The 19357-nt window shown below is 53.0% G+C and overlaps 9 protein-coding genes across 9 annotated transcripts; 5 read left to right on the top strand and 4 right to left on the bottom strand.

Moving 5' to 3' along the window:
- Nucleotides 1–276: 276 nt before the first annotated feature.
- A1O5_06110 (uncharacterized protein) lies at nt 277–1461 on the bottom strand (the record flags this gene model as incomplete). The annotated part of the gene is made up of 1 exon (XM_007746706.1): nt 277–1461. One exon carries the CDS (start codon nt 1459–1461, stop codon nt 277–279), a length of 1185 nt encoding a protein of 394 aa, XP_007744896.1.
- Nucleotides 1462–1950: 489 nt separating this feature from the next.
- On the bottom strand, nt 1951–3282 carry A1O5_06109 (uncharacterized protein; the record flags this gene model as incomplete). Its single annotated transcript, XM_007746705.1, has 1 exon — nt 1951–3282. The coding sequence occupies one exon, from the start codon at nt 3280–3282 to the stop codon at nt 1951–1953; it is 1332 nt and encodes a 443-aa protein (XP_007744895.1).
- Nucleotides 3283–3728: 446 nt separating this feature from the next.
- On the top strand, nt 3729–5527 carry A1O5_06108 (uncharacterized protein; the record flags this gene model as incomplete). The annotated part of the gene is made up of 5 exons (XM_007746704.1): nt 3729–4040; nt 4101–4297; nt 4353–4462; nt 4525–4673; nt 4754–5527. 5 exons carry the CDS (start codon nt 3729–3731, stop codon nt 5525–5527), a joined length of 1542 nt encoding a protein of 513 aa, XP_007744894.1.
- A 454-nt stretch (nt 5528–5981) lies between these two features.
- On the bottom strand, nt 5982–7064 carry A1O5_06107 (uncharacterized protein; the record flags this gene model as incomplete). The annotated part of the gene is made up of 1 exon (XM_007746703.1): nt 5982–7064. One exon carries the CDS (start codon nt 7062–7064, stop codon nt 5982–5984), a length of 1083 nt encoding a protein of 360 aa, XP_007744893.1.
- A 431-nt stretch (nt 7065–7495) lies between these two features.
- A1O5_06106 (uncharacterized protein) lies at nt 7496–8027 on the bottom strand (the record flags this gene model as incomplete). The annotated part of the gene is made up of 2 exons (XM_007746702.1): nt 7496–7774; nt 7836–8027. The coding sequence occupies 2 exons, from the start codon at nt 8025–8027 to the stop codon at nt 7496–7498; spliced, it is 471 nt and encodes a 156-aa protein (XP_007744892.1).
- Nucleotides 8028–8500: 473 nt separating this feature from the next.
- Nucleotides 8501–10231, top strand: A1O5_06105 (uncharacterized protein; the record flags this gene model as incomplete). The annotated part of the gene is made up of 1 exon (XM_007746701.1): nt 8501–10231. The coding sequence occupies one exon, from the start codon at nt 8501–8503 to the stop codon at nt 10229–10231; it is 1731 nt and encodes a 576-aa protein (XP_007744891.1).
- Nucleotides 10232–10833: 602 nt separating this feature from the next.
- Nucleotides 10834–11934, top strand: A1O5_06104 (uncharacterized protein; the record flags this gene model as incomplete). The annotated part of the gene is made up of 2 exons (XM_007746700.1): nt 10834–10934; nt 11040–11934. The coding sequence occupies 2 exons, from the start codon at nt 10834–10836 to the stop codon at nt 11932–11934; spliced, it is 996 nt and encodes a 331-aa protein (XP_007744890.1).
- An 887-nt stretch (nt 11935–12821) lies between these two features.
- A1O5_06103 (lysophospholipase) lies at nt 12822–14815 on the top strand (the record flags this gene model as incomplete). Its single annotated transcript, XM_007746699.1, has 2 exons — nt 12822–12876; nt 12930–14815. The coding sequence occupies 2 exons, from the start codon at nt 12822–12824 to the stop codon at nt 14813–14815; spliced, it is 1941 nt and encodes a 646-aa protein (XP_007744889.1).
- Nucleotides 14816–16131: 1316 nt separating this feature from the next.
- On the top strand, nt 16132–17829 carry A1O5_06102 (uncharacterized protein; the record flags this gene model as incomplete). Its single annotated transcript, XM_007746698.1, has 1 exon — nt 16132–17829. One exon carries the CDS (start codon nt 16132–16134, stop codon nt 17827–17829), a length of 1698 nt encoding a protein of 565 aa, XP_007744888.1.
- Between the last annotated feature and the right edge of the window lie 1528 nt (nt 17830–19357).

The raw sequence follows: 19357 nt of genomic DNA, 5'->3' as shown, positions 1-19357 counted from the left end.
GGCTGCTTCTAATAGGCTGGGCAACATTCTCGACGCACTGTACCTACCAAGTACATAAGTTCTTATTTGTTTTATCCTTCAGCAACGCAGGACGGGATCAAAAGAACTGACGGCAATCTACCTCAAAAGCAAACGATATCTATCATCTATGACTCATCTTCTGTCAGTTCTAAATCTATTGGTCTCTCGTCTTTCCCTGCAATCTTCTGAGAGGCTCCCAGTCCATTGGATACAATGCAACGCAGGAATCTGTGATGCCTGGTGGTGGCTCACTCTTCAATCCGTCCTTTGCCAAAAATCCATGATTTGGGCGACTATCTGGTCGCCTTTCGTGACCGGGACTTCGTGTCCTGCGTCGAAGACGGCAAATTCTACATTGCCCGAAAGCACTTCCGTTGCATCTTCCTCGACCTCTTTTTGGATGATGATGGGGTCGTTGGCACCCAATACAACTAGCACCTTCTTCTGCGTGCCCTTCTCTTCGTTCTCGCGGCTCAAATGCTCCCCAACGATTCGCCAACGGTCATGTTGATACCGCACAGGGCCATAACGAATGCTGGACATAAATGCAGCGACGAAGCTGGGATAGTTGTCCAATTGATAGATGACTGTCTTTTCAACAGTGACATGAGGACGGATCTTTGAGAGAACGGCTTGAGAATTGGCTTCAAGGTTGACTTCAGCCGCCACTGCCTCTGTTGCGTCAACCATGTTGTCTTTGTCTACTGGCTTCTTCAAGGGTGTGGCCATCGGCCTTCGCAGCCGCTTTCTGACCAGACGCTGTAACAGCGACTCCGGGATAAGGCCCTCGGAATAGATGATGTGACTCGTCCTGCTAATATGATAAGGTCTCAAGATTCCCGCCGGCGCAAATAGGATCAAGCTGTCGATCAAGTTGGGGAAGTATGATGCGAATGTCGTAGCAATCCCGCCGCCAAGGGAGTAGCCGATCAAAGAGAATTTGCCAGAGTCCTTGCCCGTCCAAGACAAGGCAGACGAGGCCAGCACAAGCAGTATTTGAGTCGTGAAGAGTCGAATGTCGTGAGGCAAGTCTTCAGGGTTGTCGGAATAACCTCGCCCGAAAAGGTCGAAGAGCATGACACGACATCCGTTGTCCACTAGGGCGTGGGCAACAGCTCCCAGCGCGATCGCAGGAGTGCTGATGCCATGAACCAGAAGGACTTTTCGCCCATCCTCCGGGCCGAACTCGTACACCCTGATCGAGCCGTAAGGCGAATCGACATCGCGTGCCCCAGGGAGCACATCTGGAGGATACGGGATTGATGCAATCTCCTCTGGTGACAGTTTGGGCAGTACTGTGACTCTCGGCGATCGCGCTGTAGAAGCTTTCTTCTTGTTCCAGAGCCCTCCCGCAATAACTCCGACCGAGAAGAGGCAGGTGCCCGCGAGCACGAGCCTCCACTCGAGGGCACCTGGAAGTAAAGATGACCTGGATGTCATTTGGCGATGTGTGACAAGCCCTAGACAGGGACCGGAACGAATTATCTATACTAAGGGGCGGATGAGAAAAACAATTCGGGCGAAGCTCGATCTTTATCGGGAACGTGTCCAATTGATGACGAATCCGTGATCTGCCTCGGCTAAGGGCGACGAGGCTGAATGGCCCGATTTGGGCTAGCCCTCATCATCTGTCGAGCCTCGTGGCTCCCAATCCTACTATGCTTCTCATAGTACCTTATATACCTAGGTATGCAATTTATCTCGACTCAAGACCGCATGATAGAGTATCCCAAATAGCTGAAGCATGATCATCACTTTTTTCCGACCCATATCGACTTGCAGTATCGATACATGCAATCCGTCGCTCCAAGCAACAACTCCAGACTTGAGCAAAGCTTTCCTTCTGGGTGTGATAGTACCATAACTTGAGGTATCAGTACACATCTCGCCGAACGCCATTGCCCTTTTTGTGTTTGATCCAAGCCTTCGTCATAGAGAGAAGTCCAACGCCTTGCCCCCGGATTTATCCTTTCCCTTGTTTCTCTTTCTCTTTTTTCGCTTCGGCTTTGACTGACCGTCCTCATCGCTGCTTTCATCTGAATCGGATTCATCGACATCGTCGTCAGAGGAGGACATCCCATGCTTCGCCGCAGCACTCCGTCCACCACCCGGAAGCCCTTTTGCCTCTGTCCACACTTTAACAGTCTGGCCCCCGCTAGTAACCATTCGCCCTTCAATATCGAAGCCAACAGCCACAACACCGTCGATTTCATCGTGTTTGGCGTCCATTTTGGTCAAGACCCCGTTGCGACCGATTCTCATGAATCGAACCCGGCCATCCTCAAGGCCCACGGCGACAAGCTTTTCGTTCATCTTCAGTTTCCCTCCTCCAAAGCCGAAAGGCACTTCAGCCAAACTATCCACGCTGAGCCCGGCTCGTTCAACCACAATTCTTTCGTCGAGATCCCCCCATACCCCTCTCTCCCATAAACTTACAACACCATCACTTTGACCAACGAGGACTTTCTCGCCCACGCTGGTCCCCCCCTTTTTGAGGCCACGGACCATGGCCAGACTCGTCAATTCGATCTCCTGATCTTCACTTGTTGCGATAGTTCCCTTACGAAGATCTGTCACTGCAAGTGTAGTCCCACCTACACTAACCCACTGTTTGGAGAATCCACTTGTGCTGGTCTCACTCACGGGCAACGGAACAAGGGCATTTATATGTTCGTCGCCGTGAGGTGTCCATGTTTGGCTGCATTGGGACACAATTTCCTTTCCGTCTTGTCTCAGGTCTTGTAGGTATAATTTCCCAGAATCAGTGCCTAGCAGCAGGGCTTGCGGTGACAGGGCGTGCAGGACCGTCGGCCCATCAACATCTTCCAGTCCAACGCTTTGAGGTATTGTAATTTTGCTGATAACCTTGCCCGTGTCTGTATAAAATGCTTTTACCAGACCGTCCATCCCTGCCGAATAGCATATTTCTCCATCATGGCTGAATGCAAGACATCGACATGACCCTTTGTGTCTCCTGGTGGTCCACAATGTATCGATTGAGCCGAGGCCGCTCTCGGAGAGGCTGGCAGTAGAAGCTCTGCGTAAGGAAGGTACTATTGAGCCATTGACAGAATTCGTCGTTTGGAGAGGCGGCGAGGTACTGTCCTCGGAGGTATCCTCAATGACTTCGGAGTCGGAGGGGAGCTTGTATGCGTGCACATGCCCCGAAGACAAGCCGATCGCGAACAATGGCTGGGTGGGATGAACGACTTGAGCAAAGATGTCGGACTGGACAGGGAGTGTACAAATGGTGTCGAACATGGTTTGAGTGACAATCAAGGCATGGCCGGGAAGGTGTTTCCCCCTTGTCGTTGCGTACAACTGCGTTGACTGAAGCTTTCTTCAGTGACAGCGTCGAATTGGAGACTGAAAAGTTGGAGAGAGCTGTGTCACTGTGTGGACAAATCTCCCGGGCGCAGTTGGCCCATTGGAGGGTGTAGAGGGTGCTTAAGGGGGCTTAGGCGCCTCTGGGGCAACAGGGTTTAGGCAGGTGGGCAGGTTTAGGCAGGTTTGGGGCATGTTTACCGAGAACCCTAATTAAACAGCGTCTCTAGTGGGCGCCGCGGCACCTCACGACCCCGTGTCCTCCATCTGACACCAATCAATCAACAGACAAGAATATTTCGGCAATGGTCGATCGTTTGGTACGGAGTATATTCGAATAGGTATATCATCTTCTACTCTTCTAGGCGTTCTTTACATCCATTATGCCCGCGGCAGACATCACTCAAGACAACACCGACGCTCGAGTCGACGAAACAACCGCCTTACTTGCTCCGTCAGCTGACCAACCTACTTCCCGTGAGGACGACGATGATGACCACGAGAATCAAGTCGCCAATGGCGCCAACGGCAAGGGAGAAGACAGGCCGCTGCCCAAGGATCAAATCCTCCTCCTCTGCTTCGCGCGCCTGGTCGAACCCGTCGCCTTCTTCTGCATCTTTCCTTTCGTCAATCAGATGATATGGGACACTGGAGAAGTTGCTGAGACGGATGTTGGGTTCTACAGTGGATTGATCGTGGGTCCATACCGTTTTCTGGATAACTCGCGAGTGCAATTGATTGACATATGCACACAGGAGTCGTTGTTTTCACTGACGCAAATGCTGCTTATGATTCCCTGGGGCAAAGCCGCCGACCATTTTGGAAGAAAACCAGTTCTGGTCGGCTCGTTGGGCGGCGTGGCTGTGGCAACCGCCGTCTTCGGACTGAGCAAGACGATATGGCAGATGATCGTGTTTCGATGCTTCGCCGGCCTCTTCGCCGGGACGATTGTGTAAGTTCATTCCGTCATGTCTTCTAAGCACCTGTCACTAAAGGCATGTGTGCAGGACCATTCGAACGATGATCACCGAGAACAGCACACACAAAACCCAGGCTAGAGCATTCAGCTTCTTCGCCTTCACAGGAAACCTAGGCATCTTTCTCGGTCCCTTGCTCGGTATGCTGCCCTCGTTACATGAAAGTCCAACCCTCCGCGGGCCTACTGACAACCCTGCCCAGGAGGCGCGCTCGCTAGTCCAGCGACGGAATATCCGTCTGTGTTTGGACACATCAAGTTCTTCCGCGAGTACCCATATGCACTACCCACGTTTGTGACAGGCTCAATCGGCCTGGTGGCAACGGTCACCAGCGCAATGGGTGTCAAAGAAGTGAGCTGACTTTCGTCTCTTTTAACATTATTCCTCCGCCTGGCGTGGCCAAAAGCTCACGATAAGTTCTTTGCTCCTAGACACTCGTGCGCTCCCCGAAGAAGGCGTCTAGCGACTCCGGAAAAGAAATGTCTATCCTAACCCTCCTCCGCTCCCCGAACGTGCCGATAACTCTGTACATCTACGCGCACATCATGCTTCTGGCCTTCTCCTATACGGCCATCATCCCAGTGTTTTTCTTCACTCCGGTTCACCTAGGCGGGTTTGGCTTCTCGCCCTTCCTCATCTCGCTCTTCATGGGTCTTGGCGGCCTGTCCCAGTCGCTCTGGCTGCTCATCGCATTCCCATGGCTCCAGGCCCGCTGGGGCACGAAGAGGGTCATGGTCCTCTGCGCGACCGCCTACCCCTTCTTCTTCGCCTTATACCCCGTCTGCAACCTGCTGCTGCGGTACCGCGTGATGGCGGCGTTCTGGACCGTGGCCCCCATCTCCCTCACCATTGGATCCGGCGTCGCCATGTCCTTCACCGCCATCCAGCTCGTCTTAAACGACGTCTCCCCCGGCCCCGAGGTGCTCGGAACCCTCAACGCCGTGGCGCTGACGCTGGTGAGCGGGATAAGGGCCTTCTCTCCCGCGCTGTTTGCCAGTCTGTTCGCGGCGAGCGTGCGGAGCCGCGTGCTCGGCGGCCATGTGATTTGGATCTTGATGGTGCTGTTGGCGCTAGGCTTTACGGTTATCAGCCGCTGGATCCCCGAGCCGGGAAAAGAGGAGCAAGAGAGAAGGAAGCATGTAGTTGGGCACGGGAATGGGAATGTTCATGGCAATGGGATCGTCAACGCAGCAGCGGAGGAGTGAGCAGCGCTAATGGATGGATGCGAGGAAGACATGGAAGAGCCAAAAAAAAGTGGTGTGTCTAAGGCTCCATATACCGCAGCGGTGGGGACGGGTCCGCGCCCACCGCGTCGCATCGCATGGTGCTGGAGGTTTTTGTTTGGGAGCGGGCTATAGACAAAAAGGTACGGTTGCGACACGAAGATTGAGATCATCCACCCCAAAATGGCATGGACCTGTCACACATGGGTCGGTAGTACAGTTGATCTAACAGGGAACAGATGGCTGGATGGGTGAATGTATGGCACGCTCGGAATATTCCGAAGGATGGAACAAACATGACATGAGCATAGACGAGGCCGGGTCACAATATGCACACACATAGATACTTTGGGGCTTAGACATCGGCCATTTTATATGTAGTCTGCCAAACTCACGACTGCAGCCGCAACCACCACATTGGATCCATTCGCTTTCTCTATAAATCCGCCCTGGCCGGCTCCCCGGCCCACGCTCGCCTGATCAGCTCTCTAATCGGCTCCTTTTCCACCTTCCTCGGGTTAGGATACTGATTGCTCACCGCAATCTCAGCGGCCTTGTCAATATCCTCCTCCTTCATGCCGAAATCCTTCAGGGCGCGCTTCACCTGCAACTTCTCAAGCAGGATGTTCAGCCCTTTGATGGCGTCGCCTTCGCTGCCGGGGAGTGCGGCGGCGAGTTTCTCCATGGCGTCCGGGATAGCGGGGGCGTTGTAGGACAGGGCGTGGGGAAGGACGATCGTGTGGGTTTCGGCGTGAGGGAGATTGAAGGAGCCGCCGAGCGTGTGGCAGAGTTTATGGTGCAGGGCCATTGAGGAGGAGCCGAGACAGACGCCGCATAGCCAGGCGCCGTACTGTGCCTTTTCACGAGCGGGCTGGGACTGAGGGTTCTGGATGATTTCCGGGAGGGATTCGGCGAGGGCCTTGGTGCCCTCGAGGGCGAGGAGGGAGATGATTGGGTTTTTATTCTTTGCGTAGAGCGCTTCGACGGCGTGGGCGATAGCGTTGACTCCTGACGTGGCGCTGAGAGACGCCGGGAGGGTCATGGTCAAATCGACATCGTAGATGACCGTGCCAGGGAGGATCTTGGGGTCTGTCCGCGTGGCTTTGCGACCATCCTGCGTTTCGCCCAGGATGGGTGTCATTTCACTTCCGGCGTAGGTGGTTGGAATGCAAATATGGTGTAGACCGGTGCGGACTGAGATCGCCTTGCCCAGTCCTGTTGTTGATCCTCCTCCTATTGAGACGACACAGTCTGCGGCCTTGGATTGAATATAAGCCATGGCTTCTTCCGTGATGTGGGAAGGAGTGTGCATGGTAGCGTTCGTGTAAGTGCCGGCGGGCTCAATCGACGCGGCGGTAAGGATCTTGGCCAGGTCTTCTGCCTGACTGACTTGCTGGGGAGTAGAGAGGATGAGTGGTGACTTGAAGCCCAGACGTCTGATTTCATCTGGGAGCTTTTGGATACTGCCTTTCCCAAAAACCACGCGGCCTGGGTTGGCGTTATACTCGAAAGGATCCATTGAGGTCTGATTGAGATGAGAGTCGATTGCGTTAGACACAAAAAGTCCGCAGAGTCAATTGTCAGTGAGGCTCGAGGGCGGCAACCCAAAGTTACAGGGAGGTCTGATGGGGAGGGAGTTGAAGCGAGTAGGTTTTGTTAGAAATAGGCCCCGCAGCGCGGAGTATTTTGTCCGCAGTGAGCGCAACGGAATCAACCGCGTCTCATATGCGTAGGCATCGGAAAAGGGATCTTGCTGCTCAAGCTTTCGTGGGGCAATGCCGGGAGATACACCCAAATTTCAACCCTGTGCCCAATTACCCCACCGTCTGGAGGAGCCCAAAGGGCTGGCGAGCAGTCGCGTCTAGGCCTTTATCCGAAGGGCCTGCAGGATGAGTTCATCAAGCTGACAAACCCTCATACCAGAGCTGAGAGATGAGATCCCGCTTCTTGTCAGTACATAATTGCTCGGAACAGATATATCACCGTCGATGCTGCCCAGCTCACCATCAATACCCCTAGAGCTTGCAACATCTGCCGCGTTGATCTGATTCCTTCATTGTATCGGGATGCTAGGGGTACTGTGGCTCTGCTACGCCAGAAATTCCCAATGTGGTTGTATGCCAGGAAAAGGCCGCCGGCATTGGCGGCACTGAGCAAGAATGGCTTGGTGTTCCGACCGGATGATACGGCGACAACGAGAATTACCGACGACACCAACGAGGATAGAGTCTGAGCCCATCCCTATCAGTGTCTGACATGGCAGGAGAGTGGGATTTCTTCAGCAACTTACAGCTAGCACACCACTAGCCTGTGTGGTTCTGGTTTTGTGAAGCTGTCGCGTAGCCGTGTTCGAGTAGCGTGATGCGCTTTCAGTTTGTGGCTCCCATTGACGGAGGTTGTAGATTGCAATGGCAGATAGCAAGGCCAGATAGACGCTGGCGCATGCTTGAGTAGCATGGTACATTTCAAGAAGGACAGACATGGTGGATGCGAGCAGCCGTTGAATGGCAGAGTGGTGGGAGTTTTGTCGAGAGATCCCAAAGAAAGCTTCGAAAATCGATGGCATCAGGTGCTGATGACTAAGCAAATATAGTGCCAAGACATTTCTGAAGTTGCATACTTTGCACTTGTGAGAAAGGGTTTCAAAGCCATTCTCCACTATATTCTATTATCAATGAAGGCAATTACAGACTGGCTACCAGGACCTTGCAAGACATGGCTTTGACGAGGCTGCTAACCCTGAACCACTGCCAAGGTTTAGGCTGACAATTCGTAAAAGCGGCACGGTCGGCACACTCGACACCAAGCTAGCTTCGTTTCTCCGCGAGGTTTTCTTCTCGCGCCTTTCCCCCTGGCAGTCACACTCTGTATCCTTGTCAACTATTAAATCCAACGATCCTAAGGTGTTTCCCTGTGGTAGGTACGGCAATACGGCGAGCTTGCCGCCTCGGCAGGATGGCGGATGAACTTACGGCGCCGCCTGTACTCTCTACGCCCGACACACATATCCTAGATGAGCCTCTTCCGGAATCTGCACGGCGTCCACTAGAGAATTTGTCCGACGAGCAATTCAAGACAAGGTACGAGATTAAAAGGACGATCAACGAAATCAAGCAGCGAAGATGGAGGCGTGTGGCACTGCAATTTCCTGACCAGATGCTCCCCCATTCAGCAAGAGTCTACCAACTTTTGGCCAGGGGACTGCAAGAACAGGCAAGGACACCAGCTGGAATGCACACAAATGGCACAAGCAATGGAACTCCAACTCCAGAGGATCCCGATTTGTCTGGACTTTCTATCAACACGAAATCGGTCATGCTCACTATACTGGGCGATACCTCCTATGGCTCCTGCTGTGTGGATGAGATTGCTGCTGAGCATGTCGACGCAGACGCCGTCGTCCACTATGGCAGGGCTTGTTTATCGCCAACTGCAAGATTACCTGTATTGCACATCTTCACTACGATGGATCTAGAAGCGGACGATGTGGTCACGTCTTTCCAGACAGCGTTTCCGGATCAGGAGGCAAAGGTGGCTTTAACAGCTGACGTCCCTTACGCTGCGCATGTACAGCCACTCTTCGAAAAGCTACAAAAAGCGGGTTACTCGAACTTATTTGCTGCTTCAATTGTCCACGATCCGTCTTCATTAATCCCGAATCGGACAGTTCCACCTTCGGTGATAGAAAACCCTTCATCCTTGTCAGAATGGAGTCTCTTCCATATCTCCGACCCACCTACGTCCCTGCTCTTGACACTCCAATCCCGTATGGCCAGCATAAGAGTCTATCCCACCAACACCATACACTCCCCTTCGAATTTTACAGCTAGCTCTTCCGCTGTGGAGACGTCAACGGCTCAACTTCTCCGCCGCCGCTACGCCCTCGTGACCTCCCTTACCACCGTCCCGACTTGGGGGATCCTAGTCAACACGCTGTCTGTCAAGAATTACCTGTCCGTTCTGTCCCACATTCAATCCCTCATCTCCAACGCGGGCAAAAAGTCGTACCTCTTTGTTGTCGGCAAACTTAATCCCTCAAAACTCGCAAATTTCTCCGAGATCGGAGGGTGGGTGGTGATTGGGTGCTGGGAGAGTTCGCTGGTGGACAGTAAGGAGTTTTATAGACCGATTATTACGCCATTCGAGTTGGAGATGGTTTTGAAGGGGGATGAGCAGAGGGTATGGACTGGGCAGTGGAGGGGTGACTTCCAGGGGGTGTTGGAGGATGTAGAGAGGCGGAAGGAGAATGAAGATGGACAGGCTGAAACTTCGAATGGATATGCCGATGCAAACGAGAACCGCGAAGGCGAGCTTGACCCGGATTCCGAATCAGAGTCCGAGCCGCCCGAGTTCGACCTTCGAACGGGCAGATATGTCTCCCGCACACGGCCGATGCAGAGATCTCGACGGCCAATTTCGTCCATGTCTAACCCGGACTCCAATTCCAACGCTTTGCGGCCTTCGACTGCACTGACCAAACGATCGAGCGGCGCCATGATTACTGTGGGCGGTGTCGCCTCCCCGGCCGCTGAATATCTCGCGCAGAAACGTACTTGGCGCGGCTTGGGCAGCGATTTTGAGGTCAAATACGAGGAAGATGAGGCAGAGGCGGGCAGCGTCATTGAGGAAGGAAGGACGGGTGTTGCGAGAGGGTACACGGTTGGAGAAGAGTCTGGGAAAACTTGAATTGTGCCAACGTGGGCTGTCACCGTGATCAAGATCTAGGGAAGGGAGTTCTACATTTACCATCCGCCCCCTGCCGCCCCCTTCTGTTCTCCCAGCTCGATACCTACCCTTTCTCCTTCCGTGCTCATCTCTACCATATGAAAGACGTCTAACGACAGACTTGGTACTTTATATTGTAATAGTCCAGAGGTTTGATCAATTGCCGTCCAGTCTTTTCTATTATATTCCGAGGTGCGTCTGCTGCACAAGACTGGCTTCCCTTTCGTTTCCGTTGACCCGAATGTCCAGTGCCTTAAGCCACCCCTGTAAACACGGGTCAAACTTGACTTTTCCAAGTTATTCTGACATTTTGCCGCTCATAGAGAATTCTATCATGATACACGGTGCTCGATTGAGATGTCAAGGTACGGTTCAGGACGAGCCTTGCGTCATGCCTCCGGATATCACGTCCGATCATTGGCCTGTAGTCCGTTTAGGAAACGATGGTCCTCTTTACCGGTACCTTTATGGTCTGCCATCGGTCTCAGGAGTGGGAGAGTTGCGTGGTAAGTACCGGGTTCGACATGACCCTGATGTCAATGGATCCCTAAGCCTCCAGCGAGATGGGCTCACTGTGGACAAGAATGACAGCACTTAACTCCCTTCAGCCACGAGAATTCAACTTTCGGGCAAACTTCACATCGACAGACGCCTATATGTTCCGGTAAGAAAATCGAGTGGAAGCCCATTTCTAACTCTCACAATGGCAACGAAGAGCGTGACGAGATTGCTCCCAAAAGCTACTAGACCGGCCCTGTTGCTCCCACAGGCACCACAAGCTCACCGCCTACTGTCTACGTGTCCGGTTCAAGAGTCAGGTGCAAACGCTACCTCAAGACAAAGAGAATGGATTTGGTTTCATACGGCACAACCCCCGCACGCCCAAGCCTCGCAATAAAGGCGTGACTGAGATACGGGGCCCATACTACTCGTCGTATGGAAAGCGTCATCTGCAGGATGTGCTGGAAACCATGGGATACCATGTTGATGGACTCAAATTCGCCGGAGCGAGCTTCTCGATGATGCCTGAGGAGAGAGTGCGAGAGCTGATTGACCTCGCCCACGAACATGATGTGTATGTCAGCACAGGCGGGTGGATGGAGCACATCTTGACCCAGCCCGACTCCAACACCACGGTAGAGAAGTACCTGCGGAAATGCAAGGATCTGGGATTCGGCGTGATTGAGATCTCGTCGGGGTTCCTGTCCTTCCCGCCTGACAACTGGCTACGGCTGGTTGACAAGGTGCATAGCATGGGCATGAAGGGGAAGCCTGAATTAGGCATCCAGTTTGGGGCAGGTGGTGACACGGCAGTAGAAGATCTGGAAGCCACGGGCACATCCGACCCCAGTAAAGTGATCAATCTAGGCAAGAAGTTCATCGAAGCGGGCGTCGAGAGGATGATGATTGAGAGCGAGGGCATCACTGAGAACGTCAAGAGCTGGCGAACGGACGTGATCCAGGCAATCTTGCGCGACCTGCCCCAGGAGAAGGTCATGTTTGAGGCCGCGGATCCTCCGGTCTTCAACTGGTATGTCCGCGAATTCGGCATTGATGTCAACCAGTTTGTGGACCACTCGCAGATTGTGCAGTTGACCTGTCTGCGATCGGGCATCTGGGGCATGGCCGACACGTTTGGTAAGATTGTGAGCTACAGGGAGTGAAGACGAGATACTTGTACGCTGGGGCTCATATGCTGCTTAATACTCACTGTTTTATGCGACAGCTATGAGGTAGCATAAATCATTGTTGCGTTATTACCTCGTACTTGGTATCAGGGTTGCCTGATGGAGTGCCGCCAGTACTATTTCCATAAGGATCTCGCGTGTCAGCCGCTAAGAATAAGCCTATTATCAAGTCTATCGGTGCCCCCCAGCGCCCCCTGTTTAGGTGCCTTACCGCCTGCAGGCCCTTAAGAGGGAAACTAGTTAGGCCCCCCAAGGCACTGTCAGCCACTGCGCTCGCTTATTCTAGCTAGTGTGGCGGGCACGCAACTCACCCTCCCTGCTCCTCCTTGTCTTGCTGCGATTACTCCATCAGGCTTCTGTTGCGTTCTCTTTTCATTGCTTCCATAAACACCGGCCCGAAAACAAACATCATCGTCTGCCCTGCATGACGGATCGCCCGGATGGACAAGAGCTCAGCACTCGGCCTTGTCCTTGGCCGAGGGAGGCGACTGGTCATCAATCCCACAATCCTCCAACACTTGTGGCAGTGAAGCTGCGTGATTTGTTCTGGAGGCTTGACATCATGGTCTGATTCCTGCCAAACACGAAAGACACATCAAGGTTCCCGCCTGGCAAAAATGTGGAAATACCTTCAGCTCGCCATCATTGCTCCCTTCATTCACTCACCACTAATACTACTAATATGCTCCTATTAAGCCTATGTGGTGATATGGTATGACATTTCCCCAAGAGCGTCGCCATCCATCCTGGTGACTCGCCCTGTATCAAGGTGAAATCGGTCGCGTCTTCCTATCCTCATTTTCCTTTGTATCCCACTGTCTTTTGTGTGTCGTGTGCGCCTCGGACTGGGCCCACTTATCATCATGAAGTTTGCTCTACTGGCGGTCATTGCCAGCACTGTGGCGGCCGGTGTGAACGGTGAGTATGAGAGACGTTCGAGTTCTGCTCCCGGCCACTAACGTTTGACGCAGCACACGCCATCCCTCTGGAAAATGCCTATGTTGACACCTCAGTGACGGTCGAGAACCTGCGACGGTCCCTGCCGAACTCTCCCAAAGGATACACTCCCACCTACCAGAATTGTCCTCAGAATGCTCCTGTGGTTCGAAGCGCCGCTTCGCTCTCGCCGAATGAGACGCGGTGGCTGCAGAAGCGGAGAAATAGCACCATTGCCCCAATGCGCAATCTGTTGAGTCGATTGAACATCCAAAACTTTAATGCGACGCAATACATTGATCGTGTGGCCAGCAACGCCTCTGCTCTACCCAACATTGGCATTGCCGTGTCGGGAGGCGGCTGGCGAGCACTCATGAATGGGGCTGGAGCACTGAAGGCATTCGACTCCCGCACCGCCAACAGCACTGCTAAGGGCAAACTTGGGGGTCTGCTCCAGTCTGCGACGTACCTGTCTGGCTTGAGTGGAGGGTCATGGTTGGTTGGGTCGCTATACATCAATAACTTTACGACCGTCGGGGCCCTACAGGCAGAAACGAGTGGTTCGGTCTGGGAATTCGGCAACAGTGTCATTGAAGGTCCCGAGAAAAGCGGAATCCAAATCTTCAACACGGCCGAGTATTACGCCAACCTAGTGAGTGATGTTGATGGAAAAGCAAACGCCGGATTTAACACTTCTCTTACGGATCTTTGGGGTCGTGCGCTTTCCTACCAACTAATCAATGCCAGCGAAGGTGGCCCGGCTTACACCTGGTCCTCCATCGGCATCTCGGCGCCCTTTTTGAATGCTGATGCTCCCTACCCTATCATCATTGCCGATTCACGAGCGCCGGGAGAAAAACTGATCTCATCCAACACGACCATTTATGAATTTAACCCCTATGAGATGGGTTCCTGGGATCCCACCTCTTTTGGCTTCGTCCCCATGAATCATTTGGGCACCAACTGGACAGCAGGTCGGGTACCGGCCAATGAGAAATGTGTGGTAGGCTTCGACAATGCTGGTTTTCTCATGGGAACATCGTCTACATTGTTCAACCAATTGATCCTACAACTCAATGACACCGGGATTCCCGACGCCCTGCGGAATCTCGTCGCGGATTTACTGACAGGTTTGGGTGATGACAACAACGATATTGCCGATTATACACCCAACCCCTTCTATCGGTATAACCCGCAGACCAACCCTTCCGCCAATTCGACGCGGCTAACTCTTGTTGATGGTGGTGAAGACTTGGAAAACATTCCTCTTCACCCACTTATCCAACCCAATCGTCACGTGGATGTCATCTTTGCGGTCGACTCCTCGGCCGACACCGCCTTCCACTGGCCGAATGGGACTTCGATTGTGGCCACGTACGAACGGTCGCTGAGCGCCATAGCGAATGGCACCGACTTCCCCAGTATTCCCGACGTGAACACAATCGTCAATTTGGGTCTCAACACGCGTCCCACTTTCTTTGGCTGTGACACGTCGAATTTCACCGGTGGCACCACCATTCCTCCCTTGGTCGTCTACATCCCGAACTCGCCATACACGACATTCAGTAATGTCTCGACTTTCCAGCTAGAGACCAACAACACTCAGCGGGACGCCATCATCCTCAACGGATTGAATGTTGCAACCATGGCCAATGGCACCCGCGACACGACTTGGCCGACCTGTGTGGCTTGCGCGATCTTGAGCCGCAGTTTGGAACGCACCAACACCGAGGTGCCTCAGGCTTGCACGAGCTGCTTCAACCGCTTCTGCTGGGATGGTACGCTCAATTCGACAAAACCTGCCAACTACAACCCTATGCCGGTTCTCCAAACGGTGAACCTTCAGAGCGGAGGCTCCAAGCTCTTACCAAGGTGGGCGGTTGCTGCGGCTGCGGCGGCATTGGGCTACCATGCTATGTAAATTATTCTCGGATTGTCTAGAGTGGTGGTGCATTATCACTGGATATTACTATGGTTGGATTCCAGGAATGGGATAAGGATCAGTCATTGGGTAGGCCCTCGAGGGCCAGGAGACACACAAAAAGCGGGGCTCATGTGAGCCTTCCCTTCATATAATGATAGGATTGATGAAGCAAAACGGGAGGGCATCTGTACATGAATGATGATCATTGCGACGTGGTTTATAATAATTGAGGCTGGGCTGATGGCCTTTTTATGACCCCGAGGCGATATGCTGACTGTTCTTTTGATAACACCGAGGTACAATTCCAGCCTTGGAGGTTGGAGCGACCAGCTCTGGGCTCTGAGTTCATGTGCGGTAATGACTAGACAGTGTTGGGAGGGAGCTAAACGAAATAGCGTCGGCGAAGGGCGCGTTGGTGCGTGCGTTAAAATTGATAGGGCTACTCATGCCACCTCGGCCTGGCTCACCTTCACCACAAGGCCTATCTTCCCCTCGAACTGAACCCGCCGCTTAGGCATTGATGATCCCTTTCCGCGGTACCACCAGCATCTCTTTTGTGTTCCCAAGGCAGCTATGATACCCCTTTCCCCTCCGGATGTGGAGAGGGGCGAGAGCCATTTGGTGCCATGATAGCACGGCTATGTTGGAATCCTCGACTGCGGCCATATCTCGGGAACAGCTCATCCCACGCCCTTTTCATCCCGCGTTACCGAATCCATGGAGGCATCAGCGCGACGATCCAGGGGGAAATCCCCATCTGACCGGGAACTGATGCAACCGGGATGCAGAACCGAGTCCCCCCAATCATGCAGATTCACGCCCTCGACTCGACCCATGTGTGCGTTCGGCCAACACTCCGCTTCCCACCACGCTCGCTAAGTGGCTCAATCGGCTCCAGCAGACTGAGGTAGGTAGAAAACTTTTTTTTTGCTTTGACCCTCTCAGGGCAGGATGCTCGTTCGATATGCTTCCATCATCTGTCTCGGTAGCACATCACGTTCCCGCGGTGGGCAGTTGCCGCTGCCATCATCCGGTCGGTGACGATGGCTCTGGTCGGTGGACACCCAGCACCATGGGCAAGAGGCGATATCCTGTTGGAGAAAAGGAAACACCGAGCAAGTCGCTGTCGGCTCTTTTTTTTTTTTTGGCACCCTTCTAGGTACGCTCCTGACCTGGCCCGGTTTGTCATTCTCCTCTTTCCCCCCCAGCGTACCCATCTCGTCTCCAAGACTCCAAGTCATAAGTAACAGGGAGCGAGCCAAAAACAATGTGGGTGAATCCTTGAAGTTGCTCTTGGTGCAAACAAGCCCAATATGGGGGAAATCATCGTCCAAGAATCGAGGCCCTCGCCGCCAGCGGGAGCCATTGATAAGGTCGACACCACCCCAGACACCGACAGCCTAGCATCCTCCGAAGAACCCGTTCCGATCTTGGAGCCTCCTCCTCGTCACTCGAGCGCGAATCCTCCCGATTCACTGACTGAAGATGGAACCACATATGTCTACCTGGCATTTGACACTGACATCCCATTCGACGACTTCTCGTCTGGCGCATCTTCGATACCTCCGCCGAATCTCAAACAATATGAATCACCACTCACCTGGTCCACCACGCACAAGACCATCATCTTGATATTGTCGTGTGGCTGTACCTTTCTTGCCGCGTACAGTGCTGGTTCCTATTCCATCGCAGCGGATCCTCAACGAGAGAAATGGAATCTGTCTGAAGTCGCCTTCAACACCGGTGTCACGACATGGGCCACAGGCTTCGCCGTCTCCCCCATGTTCCTTGCGCCATTCTCCGAAATCAACGGTCGGCGACCCGTCTTCATTGGTTCCGCAGTCATGTTTCTGGCGGGTCTCATCGCCTGTGCAACCACTCCGTCCTTTGGCGGAATGCTTGCAGCTCGATTCTTCGTCGGGGCTGGGGCCAGCACCTTTGCGACCATGGTTGGAGGAGTCATGTCAGACTTGTATCATGCTGAACATCGGAACACGCCAATGGCCATCTACAGTGGCTCCGCACTGGCAGGCACTGGTCTGGGACCACTTGTCTCCGGCTTCATCGTCGGTCGCGCCAATTTCCGCTGGGTCTACTATCATCAGATCATAGCCCTGGGACTCATGTTGGCCGTGGTGTATCTCTTCTTCAAAGAAACTCGCGGTTCGGTGCTCCTCAGCCGCAGAGCCAACGTCTTGAATGCGTACCTCGATAAGATCGAGAATGGGTCGGCCAACTCTTGTGGCGAGAAGTCGAGCACACCAGCCCGTATTCGCTACAAAGTTGCAGCAGATGAGAGTCGATCGTCGCTTGGCCGCATGTTGTACCTGTCACTAACAATTCCTTTCAAGCTTCTCACCACCGAACCTGTCGTCTTTTTCTTCTCGCTGTGGGTTTCCTTTGCATGGGCTCTGCTGTACATGACATTCTCCGTTATCCCTTTGGTGTTCCAAACCCGCCACAACTTCAACGTCGAGCAGAGTGGAGGGGTCTTCGCGGCCATTTCTATTGGCTCCATTCTGGCGACCTTGTTGTCGATATACCAGGAAAAGTTGGCCAAGAAGAGATGGCCCAAACTCAACAGCAGTCCAGAAGGAAGATTGTATTTCCCTTGTCTGGAAGGGGCGCTTCTGCCGATCGGCCTGTTCTGGTTCGGATGGACGACATATTCCTCCATTCCCTGGATATCACCGGTGCTTGCCATTGGATGTGCACAAATGGGTATCTTCGTCATCTACCTGGCCGTCTTCAACTATCTGGCTGACGTCTACCATCGTTACGCTTCGTCGGCATTGGCGGCCCAAAGTTTCATGCGGAACATTTTTGCCGCCGTCTTCCCGCTCTTCACCAACCAAATGTTCAACAATCTGGATTACCCGCCGGCTGCCAGTTTGTTGGGAGGAATCGCCGCCTTGTTGACGCTGGTGCCCTGGGTGCTACTTTTCAACGGTGAGAAGATTCGCGCACGCAGTAAGATTGCGAGGCAGATCATGTCGACGCACGGGAATTGAGAAGAAGCATCGCTACCAGACTTTGTTGGATGATGGTTCGAGTTCAACAAGCACAGGATTGAGTATCGGAGTATATCGCAAGCATTGAGCGTCGGAGTTTGTCTCTTGGGGGACCGAGTTATGGCAAATAGGACCAGTGTATTGTCGAGCGTCGCTGTTCTAGCACCATCAGATGTCATTGCAGGATTCAACAGCACTAAGCACCGACATCCAACAAAGGGTTATACATTTTGAGACCGATGGTCTAACCTAGCTGACAGATAATATGAGAGTGAATATGTTTAAGCGAGGGCCATTGCTCATAGGCGTTTACGAGGTCGACTTGTGATAGTGACTCCTGCGTCTTTTAGGAGAGAGGTAGGAATTTTTTGCGCCTTTGTTTCAGGCGCTCATTAAATCAGCCTTACAGCATAGCGCAGGGAGAGTACATCGTAGTACTCCAGGAGGGAAGCAAGGCCAAATGGATGGGCGGGTAGGTTGGGTGGGCGCGTGAGATCCTACGTAAGGAGGTATGTATATTCCTGAGTATTGTATATATCTGAATTGGTTGGTGGGCTTTAACCCCCCCCTTTCGACCCCAACTCGGGGAATCTTGTGCATACATAGGCTATGCGTATGCATGCATGTGCATATATGTACATGTGCGTAGCGGACTTCTCACGCATAAATGTAATCAGGGACGCTATTCATCGAGTTGTACGGAGTGTTAGAGGAGGGGAATGGAGGACTGGGTAGAGCAAGGACATCGGACATAACACCTACCTACTAGATGTTGCTGCACGATGTGTAGGGCTAAAATTCGATGGATGGACATTTTGTATGCGTGTCCCAGGAGAGATGATGGACTGAGACACAATTCTCGCTGGGGGACGAGTGTCCCCAGCTTCCCACTTTCAGGCACCGTAACCCCGCCCCCCGGCCCCCCCAAATCGACTATTCTAGGCAAGGTTCACGTCTTTTCCGCTCGCTTCCGTTTCGCTTTTTTCTTTGCATCGGCTTCGTTTTCTGCTTGACCTATAGAAGGCTGCACCCCCCCTAAGTTTCATTGTTAACTTCGATAAAGAGACTGCTGAGGTATAGTGAGGGAGGGGCAAAGCGCGAAGGTCGGTGAACCCGTCTGAACGTCCCTTGCCCGTTGGAGCGCAACATGACCAACTGACTATGAGCGAACGGCGCCGTTCTGAACTAGTGTAATCATCGCGGCATTGATCAGAACAGATCAAATTCCCAAAGCGAAACAGGCGTCTGGAGTTCTGTCTAGCTTCAATTCCCGTTCTTAGATCTTCTAGACTCCCAGTGTTGACCGAGCCTTCATACCTAGCGTGGATCAGTACTCTGGAGAAGTGCTTGGTTACACAGCAGATGATGGCTTCCGGGCAATCCTTTGAATGGTACAATGACTCAAGCGATATATCAGCCCCGTTCTAGTAATGTGTGGATGTGAAACCCTCCACAAATCGCAAAGTGCAACTACTAGAGATGATACCCCCCCATCATCAGCTGGCCAGGACCGAGCAACAACCAAGGG

This window comes from Cladophialophora psammophila (genome assembly GCF_000585535.1).
Source record: "Cladophialophora psammophila CBS 110553 chromosome Unknown aczJe-supercont1.8, whole genome shotgun sequence".
NCBI lineage: Eukaryota > Fungi > Ascomycota > Eurotiomycetes > Chaetothyriales > Herpotrichiellaceae > Cladophialophora > Cladophialophora psammophila.
This window is presented reverse-complemented; position numbering and strand designations above follow the sequence as displayed.